The sequence below is a fragment of the Myotis daubentonii genome, chromosome 5 (assembly GCF_963259705.1).
Source record: "Myotis daubentonii chromosome 5, mMyoDau2.1, whole genome shotgun sequence".
NCBI classification, from domain to species: domain Eukaryota; kingdom Metazoa; phylum Chordata; class Mammalia; order Chiroptera; family Vespertilionidae; genus Myotis; species Myotis daubentonii.
This window is the reverse complement of record NC_081844.1, coordinates 34,125,005-34,137,994: the sequence shown is the minus strand read 5'-3', so window position 1 is coordinate 34,137,994 and position 12,990 is coordinate 34,125,005. Positions and strand designations below refer to the sequence as shown.

Below are 12,990 nucleotides of genomic sequence, written 5' to 3'. Positions count from 1 at the left end.
TAGAGAGGGGAAGGGAGAGAGACATCAGTCATAGATTGCCTCTGGTACACTCCCTGACCGCGGATCGAACCAACACCTACACACCTAGGTATGTGTCCTGACTGGGAATCGAACCTGAAACCTTTTGGTGTACGGGATCATGCTCCAATAACTGAGCCACCTGGCACTGACAGGGCAATAATTGTGTGTTTAACTGTTGGGGTATTTTTCATCAGTTGCACCATTCTGCATTCCCACAGCAATGCATGAGGGCTCTAGTTTCTTCACCTTCTCCAACAATTATTATCTGCCTTTTATTTTTCTTTAAATATATTTTATTGATTTTTTACAGAGAGGAAGGGAGAGAGATAGAGAGTCAGAAACATCAATGAGAGAGAAACATCGATCAGCTGCCTCCTGCACATCCCCCACTGGGGATATGCCCGCAACCCAGGCACATGCCCTTGACCGGAATCGAACCCGGGACCTCTCAGTCCGCAGGCCGACGCTCTATCCACTGAGCCAAACCGGTTTCGGCTATTATCTGCCTTTTAAATTTTTTAAAATTTATTCTTTAAATCTCCACCTGAGGACATGGAGAGAGAGAGAGAGAGAGAGAGAGAGAGAGAGAGAGAGAGAGAGAAACATGTATCTGTTGCCTTCCATAGGTTCCCTGACAGGATCAAACACAAAACCCAGGTATGTGCCCTGAATCCAATCAGCAACGTTTTGGTGCACCGGACGACACTCAACCAACTGAGCCACTCATTATCTGTCTTTTTATTACAGTCATCCTCATGTTTGTGAAGTAGTGTCTCACTGTGGTTTTGATTTGCATTTCCCTGATGACTCATGATATTGAGCACTTTTCATGGTCTTATTGTCCACGTGCATGTTTTCTTTGTTGTTTTTTTTTTTAATATATTTTACTGATTTTTTACAGAGAGGAAGGGAGAGAGATAGAGAGTTAGAAACATCGATGAGAGAGAAACATCGATCAGCTGCCTCCTACACATCTCCTACTGGGGATGTGCCCGCAACCCAGGTATATGCCCTTGACCGGAATTGAACCTGGGACCTTTCAGTCCGCAGGCCGACACTCTACCCACTGAGCCAAACCAGTTTCGGCTGCATGTTTTCTTCAGAGAAATGTGTATTCAGAGTCTTTGTTCATTTTTAAATTGGGTTATTGTATTTTTAAATTAAGTTGTAAGTGTTCATTATATATACCCTAGATATAAGTTCCTTATCAGATACATGATTAACCAGTATTTTCTCTCATTCTATGAGTTGTGTTTTCACTTTCTTGGTGTTCTCTGAAGCACGAAAGGTTTTATTTTTTTAAAGTCCAACTTATTTTTTCTTTTGTTGTGTGTGCTTTGTCATATGTAAGAAATTGTTGCCTAATCCAAAGGTCACAAAGATTACATTACCCTGCTTTTGTTTTAAATTATTTTGTAGTTTTAAAAATATTTTTATTGATTTCAGAGAGGAAGGGAAAGGGACAGACAGAAACATCAATGATGATTTCAGAGAGAGGAAGGGAGAGGGAGAAAGAGAAACATCAATGACGAAAGAAAAGCATTGATCGGCTGCTTCCCACACGCCCCACACTGCGGATCAAGCCCCCAATCCGGGCATGTGCCCTGACTGGGAATTGAACCGTGACCAGTTCATAGGTTGATGCTCAACCACGGAGCCACACCAGCCTGGCTATTCTGTAATTTTTTAAAAGTGTTTGTTGAAAAACATTGGGAACTCAGGGTAGGTTTTCCAGAAAAAAATACAGGACTGACAGTTACATTTGAATTTCAAATAAATACTGATTATTAGATAAATAACGAATACTTTCTTTGCATCACTATGTCCAAATATTGCATGGCATAGTTTCATTAATAAATTACTCATTTTTTACCTAAAATTCAAATTTTAACTGCCTTCAAGGTGTTTTCACGAAATCTGGCAGTCCCAGCCAGAGGACTTACCCCACTTGTTCACAGGGATCCATATGGGCCTCCTTAGTGTTTTGTGTGTCTATTTTTGGAGTGTGGTAAAATACACATGATACAAATTGAGCATTTCAACGACAGTCACAGTTTAGTTGTCAACACAAGTCTGGACAAATGAAGGCCCCCCCCCCCCCCCCCCCCCCGTTTCCGAGCAAGGTAGCCGCACCCCCAGCTCGCGGGGCGTGGCCCAACGCGGTCACGTGACGCGGCCGCCCCGCCTTAAGCAGCGCAGGCCTGCGGGTGTGCCGGGGCTTGCGTGAGTACGTGCGTCTGCACGCGTGCGCAGACGGCTCCTCCCTGTGCACCCCGGCCCGGCCCGCCTTCCGGGTTCTTACAGCGCCGCGGGCGGCGGTTGGCGACGGGGACGACGGCGGCGACATGGCGGCGGCACTGCTCTTGGTTCTGGGGCTCGTCCTGAGCGTCGAGAGCGGCTCCGGGGCGGGTGAGGACTGGGAGGGGCGGGCAGGGGCCGCCGGTGGGCGCGGGCTCGGCCTCTGGGGCGCAGGGGGATACCGGAGAGCTCCGCGGGCGGGAGTGCCCGGGGTCAGGAGGCGCCCAGGTGTTCGGAGGCACCCACGGGACTCCCCGCCGAGGTAGTGTGTGGGGAAACCTTGCCTTAGGGGCCTGAGATCCGACAAGGGAGATCCCTGGAGGTGAAGTCCTAGATTTCCGACCGCCTGGAGGAGGGACGGGGCCCGGGAGGCGCCTGGCCCCTTGGGAGGGATTCAGGAGGCGGCCTCCCACCCTCTCCCTGCGGGAGAGGGATCCTGGGCTGGGTCTTGCTGCGTCTCCTTTGAACGGGAGCCCAGGAGCCTGGGGAGGTAGCTTGAGGGTGGGCCCCCGCCCGGGGTGTGCTGGGGCGAGGGGTGCGGCGGCGGAGGGCCCCCTGGACTCCCCGGACCCTTGGCTCGCGTCTGGGCAGCAGGCTGTTGTTCTTAAGTGGACGCTGGAAGCACATGCGTGTGAGTGTCCCTGAGGCAGGCGGCTCTGCAGCTGGCAGGGATTGTCATTCTTGCCGGGATTGAGGTCTGAGTCTTGCCCCGGCTATGCCCCTGCTCCTGGTATCCGCACGAACCTTTGAGCTTAAACCCTGGTAGAGAGCCAACAGGCTCTGCCGCCTGTTTTTCTGACTTCTCAGCACAGATAAAAGGTCTAGTCCACACCTCCCACCTTGTACAGGGGTGGAGTGGGCCGGGAGGGAGGGGGGATGTTCCAAGGTCACCGTAAGGTCGCCCTGGCCACTGGTAAAGAGCAGGAAGTGGAGAGAGTTTTTGCCGACTATCAACAGGCATTACATTTTGGAGCTCTTCTTGGGGGTGGACAGATGTGGTTTGAATGCTCCTGAGAAATGGACGGAGGTATCGTTTCCCAGGGGAAGGCCTGAGGGAGACGTTCCCCCCCGCCCCCCCATATGAAGACTTCCCATTTGGTTCAGGGTTAAAGATTTCTAGTGGCCAGAATGGAGGGAACAAAGTGCAGACCAGAATGGTCTGGGCCTCTTCTGGGGAGGCAGGACCTGTCGGGCTCTGAGAGGCTGGTCAACTGCCCTGGGCAGGAGCCCAGAGGGACTGCCTCTAGTGGAAGCTTCGCTGGGGTGTTCCTGATCTGTTTTATGATCTCAGTTCGCCTCTTTTGTCTTCATTATCATCAAAACAGCCATGTATTGAATGCTTCTGGGTAAGGGCCTGGCTTCCTGCCAGCCCTCTCTGGAAAGACTCAGGAACCTGTAGACAAGTGAATTAGGAGGCTACACAGCTGCGTTTGGCAGCTTGAGCCCTTCGGAGATGGAGCCCTCACGGCTGCGGACGGCCCGTGGGTGGAAGCCCCTGTGGTCTCCCTCTGCTGGGAGCACAGTTCCTGAGCATGTGCCTCTCTCCTTGGAGCAGAAGCACTGGGTGCTTCTGAGCCCCAGCCAGGAAGCCAAGAGGATCTGTGCCGTTTTGCATCTTTGGAGCTGTTCTTCACACTTGCCTGCGTCTGACTCCCCGGGGACTCCTCTGTGTTTTGTTCTCTTTCACTTTGGACAGCTCTCCTTTTCCCAGGGTATCTTGGAAAGATCTGAAAGTCTTTCTGAGGACGTCACCACATGTCCTTTTTCTGCCTAGAAGTGACTTAGTGACAGTGTTTGCCTCTCCGGGCCAGGTCAGCGCCCCAGAAATGCTTTGGGGGCCCTGCCAGGAACAGGTTCCTTGACCTGAGCATCAGCAATCAGCACCCTGTCCCCTGAGGCCCTGGGTCCATTCTCCTGCCAGAAGACCCTGGCTCTCCCTGAGATTACCCAGAATCCTGGCGTGTTGGCCAGAAAGGTTGGGAGGGCACGGGCTTTCCAGCTGATGACTTGGCCTCTCTGAGCCTCAGGTGAGGGGAGCAGGAGCTGCTTCCTGATGGGATGGAGGGAGAGGTGAGGAGCCACAGCTGGTTTCCCGGAAACATTCTTGGCTCCTATCTGAGCCCTGCAGTGAGGCCATGGGTGGGGAGAGGGCGGGTGCCTTCTGTCTCATCCTGCAAGCTCCTTGGCTGTTTACCACGAGGCCTGCCTGGCCCCACGCCCCGGCCTGGCTGCCGAGTGGGCACGGAGGAGGGGTAGCTGTTTTTAGATGAAGGTGACTTCACTTGAGAACGTGGGTTACAGTCACGGGGCCAGAATCACAGGATGGAGTTTTCACTTTTCTCCCCGTCTCCTGGTGTAGTGTCCTAAGGGTGGAGGCTCCTGCCTCTTCTCCCTGTGAATTCTAGGGGTGCTTCCCCCAAGTCACCTGGGCACTGGGTTTGGTCAGGGGTTGCCAGAGGATTTGCTTTTCAGCCTTTCTCCAACATTGCTCAATGCCCTCCACCACCACCCCCCCCCCAACCCCCGCCCAGGAGTCTTTTGAGACTATTTTTCCTAATGGCCCTGTCCCAGTGATATTTTAATATCACAGATTTTAACATCACTTACAGCAGCAAGTCTCTGTGTGTGGTGACCCTGGGTAGGGCCACAATCATTGTAATGCCTAAGACACCCCCCGCTTCCCCCTGGGAGTGATGTGGCCCTATTGAGGATGCATGAGAGAGATGTGGTGTCATGGTGGCCAGCTCATAGGAGACTCCATGGTGGGAAGGCTGGCAAGTGGCCCAGGTGGGGCCTTGGTCCCCTGCTGTACATGGCCCTCAGGTTGGAGCAGGGGGGGTGTCTGCCTAAGGGGCTTTAGGCTCACTTTTGAGCCACCTCATTCTCCCACAGGGAGGCAGGTGCAGCTGGGACAAGATCTGACTGACCTCCTTTCTAGCAGCGCCCGGGTGAGGGAATGAGAGCACAGACGGGGGTCCCAGGCTCTAGAGTAGAGAGAGACAGGCCTGTCGGAGTAGGGCTGCCTTGACCTCACTTCCTACCCTGACTGCTCCCAGCTTTTTATGTAGCTGCTGTTATGCAATCTTGGAAATTTTGATTCCTGAGAAGTGTGGATTACCAGGAGGCTTCCAGATCAAGCAGTGGAGCTTCTAGCTTCACACCCCTGTCTGGTTGTAACTGTGCCTGCCCTGAGTCCTGTGAGGTGCCTTCGGGCCACCGCAGGTGGGGAGACCTGAAGGTCCACTTGTTCCTGGGGCTTTGGGGCCACCTTGCCCCAGAACAGACAGCCTGAGGCCCCAGGACCTCCTGGCCAGCAGTCTGTGCTCTCCTACACGCAGCAAGGGAGCCATGTGCATGTATGCACACACATATGTATGTTGGGACACATACATGTGTGTGCCTGCCCCTATCACCCACATATGCACACATGTAATGGTGCATGTACGTACATGGCCTGGGATCAGATGGGTGCCCCAGCCCCAGAGGCCTCCTTCTATTTTCTGTCTGGCTGTTGAACTTTTTTTTTTTTTTAATATATTTTTATTGATTTCAGAGAGGAAGGGAAAGGGAGAGAAATAGAAACATCAATTATGAGAGAGAATCATCAATCTGCTGCCTCCTGCACATCCCCTCCTGGGGATCAAGCCCGCAACCTGGGCATGTGCCCTTGACTGGTATCAAACCTGGGACCCTTCAGCTCCCAGGTGGACGCTCTATCCACTGAGCCAAACCAGCTAGGGCTGGCTGTTGAACTTTTTGCTTCATCTCCTGCTTGCCTGGAATTCTGAGTCATCCTGTCCTCTTCTAAAGAAAGAGCCAGCAGGTGGCCAGTGGTGGGTCAGGAGGACTGGTCTGCTCAGGAAGAGGCCCTGCCCGGCTGTGCGTGTGTCCTGTTCACAGGCAGGCCACCATCCTCCCAGACCAGAAACACAGCTGGGCAGCTGGGTCTGCATGTGTCAAGTTCGCAGTGGCACAGGGTGGGGGTGCCAACAGCCCACTGAGGACATAGTGCCAGGCCCCTAGCTATTGCCCTGGGACCCAGTGCAGGTTTGGGGTTGGACTGCACCCTCAGGGCATGCTGATCTCAGCTGCCCATGGATCGTGCCAGATCCAGCTGTGATGTCTCTTGAATAAAGTTTTCCTGCTGCCCTTTGGGTTTTGAGGTTTAATTTTCTTTTGTTAATCATCTGGGGATATTTTTTCCATTGATTTTAGAGAGAAGGGAAGAGAGAGAAACATCAATGTAAGAAAGACACATCGATTGGTTGCCTCCCACACATGCGCCAATTGGGGTTGGTAATTGAACCTGTGACCCTTTGGTGCCCGGGCTGATGCTCTAACCCAGTGGTTCTCAACTTTCTGGCCCTTTAAATACAGTTCCTCACGTTGTGACCCAACCATAAAATTATTTTCGTTGCTACTTCATCACTGTAATGTTACTACTGTTATGAATCGTAATGTAAATATCTGATATGCAGGATGGTCTTAGGCGACCCCTGTGAAAGGGCCGTTCGACCGCCAAAGGGGTCGCGACCCACAGGTTGAAAACCGCTGAGAACACTGGCTTGAGGTTTAATTTTCTTAATGACTAACCCGGTCTCTCTGTGGATGGGTGAGACTGAGCAAGCTTTGATTACATAGTGAGAACCTGGTGTCCAGTGGATGCAGGATACCTTTCCTGTCATTTCCTCTGGATTGGCAGTATTAGGCCTGAGCCAGAGGTTTGCTGCCCAAGGAATCAATTTATACTGTTGCTGTGTTCCAGGCAGCTAAGATAATCATTCAGACAGGGGTCACTACCTCTAGCAATTCTGCCCAATTTCATGTGTTTTGTTCTGTGATTTCACAGTTTTGCTCTAAAAAGTCACTATGTGAGGAAGCAGGGGTCCAGGTGGGGCAGGCCTGCTGAATGGCTGCTAGACTGCTGGATTTCTTGTAGCTGCTTTTCTGGAATGGTTGACTCTGAACAGAAGTTGTTCAAATATAGTCTCGTATTCTGCTTTTTCACCTAACTTTATACCACAGGCTTCTCCCCACAAACTAAAAGGAAAAGAAGCTCATTGCAAACAGTTATGGCTGGATCTGTTTATGCTCAATCCTGTGGGCATAGCTTTTAGAAGGGATGCCTTGCCTTAAGCGTCATCCCAAGCATCAAAAGGTTGCTGGTTTGATTACCGGGTCACTGTGCAGGTTGAAGGCTTGATCCCCAGTAGGGGGCGTGCAGGAGACAGCTGATAGATGTTCTGCTCTCACATCGATGTTTCTCCTCTCCCTTTCTCTCTAAAAATAATTAAACCATTAAAACAAAAAAGCCCTAGCCAGTTTGGATCATTGGCCCGTGGACTGAAGGGTCTTGGGTTCGATTCTGGTCAAGGGCACATACTCAGTCACTGGCCCCAGTCGGGGTGCATGCGCGACATCTCCAGGGTTCTAGCCTGTGGGTGACCAACCTGGAAAAACAGACACTTCTGAGTAAAGCTCTGCTTTGGAGCCATCCCAAAGAAGGCAAATGGAGGCCAGTGTGGACAGCCCTGTGGTGCCTGGGACCCCATGGTGGTTGGGCAGGGCTCCGGTGTGGACATGGATGTGCTCACTGCCCCACCAATGGTGGTTAGCATCTGGCATGGCTGGGCGGTGGCAGACCCTGCCCTCAGCAGAGGTCTCCATTTCCCTCACCCTCAACTTCTGGTCCGTGGAACACCTGACTGACTTTATCTGAACACTGGGAGGGCTGGGTTCCACCTCCCATCCCTGGTCCCGAGGAGGAGTTCTCCCAGCCCACCTCCAGTCTCTTGTGCTTCTCACCTTCTGGTTCCTAGTGATTTTCACATTTCGATTCTTCAAGAGACCATCTGAAACTAACGGGACGATTTGCCTAATTGGAAATTGAGTTGAAGGGCCTTTACTGATTGAGTCCACCCTCAGTGTCCTGGGCAGGACAACATACTGTCTCCTGTACAGTGATTTTGGGGCAGTTGTGAGTGGTCTGTGGGAACTCTTGACCTTCAAGGAAATTAGGATCTGTGCTGGGCTGGACCCACGAGTTGGGACCCTGGGTGTGTGTTGTTCTCTGTCCCCACACCTGCGATCCATGTCTTCTTGACAAAACCTGCCTTGAGCCCTGCATCCTGCCCAGTAGCCCATCACACCCAAAGTCCATTAGTTCTGTAGGAGGTTTCCTTCCTGAACATGCCAGTGCGATTCGAGACTTGTTCACAAGGCCGTGGCTTCCCTGCCAGGAGGTTGCTGTGACTGTGTGGAGGAGCCACACTGGATTAGTTGCGGGACAAGTTGGCAGGTGGCTGTGGGGGTCACAGGCTTTGTCCCCCTCTGATCCCTTGGCTAATCTCTCGTTTGGCCACACAGGGAGCAATATCACAACTTCCAAACTTATTGTTGACTCCAAAACACGCCTCACCTGCACCTTGGATTCCAGTGACACTGCCATCCTGGGACACCGCTGGACGAAAGGGGACAAGGTGCTGCAGGAGGACTCGGAGCCCGATTTGACAACGCAGTATGAGTGCGTGAGGCCCATGGAAGCACCCAAACCCCATGTCCCGCTGGGCCTAGCAGGAGAGGGGTGGGCCTCATTTCAGGGAGCTGCTTTCACCCTGGGCCCCCTATTGCCCTGTTTGCTCTGATGTATTCTCACTGATAACAGCCATGTGGTCAGCAGGAATGAAGACTGTGATCCGTGGGCTCACTTTGGACAGACGTTAGGTACAAGCTCTGTTCATATCCCTCAGTTGTGAAAAGCTCAGGAACCAGGGAGGGACATCACGGCCTCCATGACCCTTTCTTTTTCTTCCAGGCGCTGAAGGGGAGGGGGCACTACATGAGTCCCCCTCAGCCTGGAATCCCTGTGTTCCCAATTTATTAAGGTCTTGGGCACTCAAGGCTGCCCAAGCTGAAGCCTTGTCTTAACTGAGCCCAAGCCAGCTCTGGAAACACAGAGCTCTGTGGTTTATGGGCTTCTAGGGTCACGGTACAGAAGCTCATTGGTTCGGGTGCCGGGTCAGGAGTGGGGCCAGACCCATCTGCCATCCCCAAAATCACCTTCTCCCTTCTTGATGGGACATGGACAGGATGTGCCCTCCTGCAGGATCTCCTGATCATGACCTTCGAGGCTTGCTCTGGCCCCGCAGGCTCAACTCAGGACTGCGTCTGCTTGCAGGGTAGACACACACGAGAGCGCAGGACAGTACTTCTGCACCTTCCTCTCGGAACCTACAGGCAGAACCGCTGGCGTGAATGTGGAGGGTGAGTGAGTGTGGAGGGTGAGCGGCTTTATGGCCCCCAGATCACGGAGGAAGGGGCAGGCTCATCCATCCCTGGGGTGAGGGGAGCCCGCACACTGAAGGGGGGTTGGCTCCTCCAGGCTGTGGGACTCAGGCTCCGCTGTGCTCTGCTCCCCACCAGGGCCCCCCAAGGTTAAGGCTGTGAAGAAGTCAGAGCATGCCACTGAAGGAGAGACAGTTGTGCTGGCCTGCAAGTCTGAGTCTTTCCCCCCGGTTACCGACTGGTTGTGGTACAAGATAAACGACAATGGGGTCCAGGTGAGGGCTGCACCTGCCTGGGGTGGGGCAAAGGCCTGGGCCTCCGCCCTACTACAAGGTCTGCCTGTCCCCAGATTTTCAACAACGCGTCCCAGAACAAGGTTGTGATGTCCTCGGAGACCAAGACGGAGTTGCACATCCAGAACCTAGACCTGGAGGCAGACCCTGGCAAGTATGCCTGCAATGGCACCAATGCAGAGGGCACTGACCAGGCCATCATCACGCTGCGTGTGCGCAACCGCCTCGCTGCCCTCTGGCCCTTCCTGGGTATCGTGGCTGAGGTGCTCGTGCTTGTCACCATCATCTTCATCTATGAGAAGCGGCGGAAGCCGGACGAGGTCCTGGATGGTGAGCTTGCCCCATGCCCTCTGCTCCCCACCTGTCGGGGACCTGAACACCGTCCTGGAATGCAGTATAGTGGAGGGCGCTTTGGGGTTGAGGGACAGCCCCCTTTTAAGGTCAGGTCAGGTCCCCAGGTTTCTCCTCAGGAGGTGCTCCACCTTTTTTATTTTTAAAATTTTTATTTATTTTAGAGAGAGAAACATCAATTTGTTGTTCTGCTTATTTATGATTGATTCTTGTATGTGACCTGACTGGGGATTGAACCTGCAACCTTGGCATATCAGACAGTGCTCTAACCAACTGATATACCCAGCAAGGGCCTCCTGCCCCACCTTCTGAGGCTGGGATCTGCTTGCCCCCACAGCCTCACTTGGCTGCTGGCAGGCGTCCTCTCGAGAGCATCTGCTCTCAGTTGCTCAGCCTCCCCTCACATCAGCTGCTTGGGTCCAAGGGCCAGAGCCAAGCAAGCCTGTGACTACCTGATGAAGCTCAGGAAACCTGAGCCGCCCTGGCCAGGTGAGGGCACCTGCATGCCTACCTGCAAGTGGACCAGGAGAGCAGGCAGGGCTCCCAGAGCCCCTTGGGCTGACCCCATAGCTCATTTTGAGGGTCCATGTCCCAGGGATGGGACTGCCTCCCCACATGACCAGTCCCTGCAGCACAGGAACCACCTCTGACACCTGTTCTTCTCTTGCACATGACTTGGCTGCGCGTCTGCACAGATGAGGACACGGGCTCTGCTCCACTGTGAGTCTTGGCCTCGCCGAGTGGGGTGGGGTGGGATGGGGTGGTGGTGTGGGCAGGATTGGAGGAGCTGCTGACCTGGATGCCCCTCCCTCTGTGACTGGGGGTGGGGGGCAGCTGTCTTGTCCTCCTGAGCACTGAAAAGCCCCCTCCTGTCCCCAGGAAGAGCAGCGGGCACATGAATGACAAAGACAAGAACGTCCGCCAGAGGAACGCCAACTGAGTGAGCAAGTGAGTGAGGTGAGGAGCGTGACAGGGTGGGAGTGGGGGCTCCTGCCCTGGCAGAGCTGGCGTCTGAGTGCCCCTTCCTTCCTGCAGGCAGTGAGGAGGAGTCTGCACAGGCCCGAGCTGCTGCCCAGAGGAGCTGTGTTCCAGGTGTTCCTGGTGTTCGCACCATTCCAAGTCCTCTCCTCTTAAAGGAAACCTACCCTGCAAAGTAGACCACACTGTTGATTCAAATCACATGTTTTCTCTTATTTTTAAAAGAAACTAAGCTAGGGTTTTCTCTATGTAGAATTCCATTCCTTAGGGGTTTTGCTTTTTTATTTTTAAGAGCACTCCAGGGGAGCTGCGAGGTTCTGTGGGGAGCCCCTGCTGTCCCCTGTCTATCCCCTCCATGTTCCTTCCTTGCACCCCCAAACCATACCCTTGGTGTCCCCTGGGCATTTAATTTAGCCTCTAGTCCATCATGCTGGGGGCTGTGGATGACAGACTGGCTTTTCCCTGAGACTCCTCCTTCCACAGCTCACCTCCTGAGGCTGCTTTCTGCTGCTTCACTGCCCTTTTCAGGAGGCCACAGGTCCCAATGCCTGGCGTCCTGCCTGCCTGAAGCAAGTCCTGTCACATCACCGCAGGTCTATGTGACCTAGTCCAGCCTGACTTCATGGCCACCCCTCAGAGTATCCCCCTCACTGCTCCTGCCCTCCCCACGCTGGGGAGGGGGGTCTGGATGACCATCATGGGGTGGGAGTTGCTGTAACAGCCCCACGCGCATCTGTGCTCATGGTGACTGAAGAAACCCCCTCCCCAGTGGGGCCTGAGGCTTCTTCCTTCACAGCATCGGACTGACATGGGAGCCCCCAACGCCACCCGCCTGCTCACCAATAAAGGCTGACCCACCTCCCCTCTCCTGGCTCCCGTCTGTGCCTGTCCTGAATCTTACCAGGAGAGTTCATAGGGCAAGCGCTAAGCTGTGCTGAGGCCCAGAGGTTGCAGTGCACGCAAGGGCCAGGGCAGGATAGGAATGAAGCGGAGCGCTTGGGTTGGGAGCTTTGTTCCTAGGATAAGGGGTAAAAGGAGGGGTGGGCAGGCCACAGGACCATGGGGGGCCTGTGCCAGGTCTGAATGGGATGAGTGGTCAGGTTTTTGAGGCCCTGGACAATGCCTGGGATCCTTCCCACTGGCTGCCCAGTAAAGGCTCGGCAGCCTCTATCCACCCATCCTGTGCGGCCGGGGACTCAAGAGCTGTGTAGGGGAAGGTGCAAGTGGGAGCACCTGGAGCCTGGCCTCTTGGGACTGTTCCAGCTGAGGAGGGCTGGGGCCTAGAAAGCAGGAAGGGGGTGCCTGCTCATCCAGACTGCACCCCGACAGGTAGGAAGTGTGGACAGGTTGAAGGGCCAGGGAGCATTCTGATGGAGCAGGAGGTCACAGGAGAGAGGGCCTCACTGAACCCTGGACTAGCAGGTACCATCTGGGCCTCCCACCTGGTACGGGGGGGGGAAACTGAGTCCAAGAGGGGAAAGAGCTTGTCCAGGGTAAGCCCATTTCTACACCGAGGGAACTCCTCCTCCTGGACACGCCTCAGACTGTAAGCAGGTCTGGGAGAGGGTCGTGGGGAGCATTGGACCAGCTCTTCCGGGATCTCCAGAGAAGCAAGCTTTTTCCGGTGTTGGGGACGGTGCGGCATAACTGCCACGAAGCTGAAACAATAGGCTGAGCCCACCAGGCACTTCACTGAGGCCTCTAAGGCCACACAGCCGTCAGCTACGAGTCTGAGTTCCCCAAGCTTCTGGGGGAGGATAGGGGG

At 54.1% G+C, this 12,990-nt stretch overlaps 1 protein-coding gene across 2 annotated transcripts; it reads left to right on the top strand.

The window, feature by feature from the left end:
* Positions 1 to 2,271: 2,271 nt before the first annotated feature.
* On the top strand, positions 2,272 to 12,088 carry BSG (basigin (Ok blood group)). 2 transcript variants are annotated; one of them, XM_059697485.1, is made up of 8 exons: positions 2,272 to 2,430; positions 8,686 to 8,842; positions 9,497 to 9,582; positions 9,742 to 9,878; positions 9,953 to 10,226; positions 10,943 to 10,967; positions 11,127 to 11,195; positions 11,283 to 12,088. In XM_059697485.1, exons 1-7 carry the CDS (start codon positions 2,367 to 2,369, stop codon positions 11,185 to 11,187), a joined length of 804 nt encoding a protein of 267 aa, XP_059553468.1. In that variant the 5' UTR covers positions 2,272 to 2,366; the 3' UTR covers positions 11,188 to 11,195; positions 11,283 to 12,088. The 2 variants fall into 2 exon arrangements, with proteins under 2 accessions (XP_059553468.1, XP_059553467.1); XM_059697484.1 differs by having other exon boundaries at positions 11,127 to 11,204.
* Positions 12,089 to 12,990: the final 902 nt, after the last annotated feature.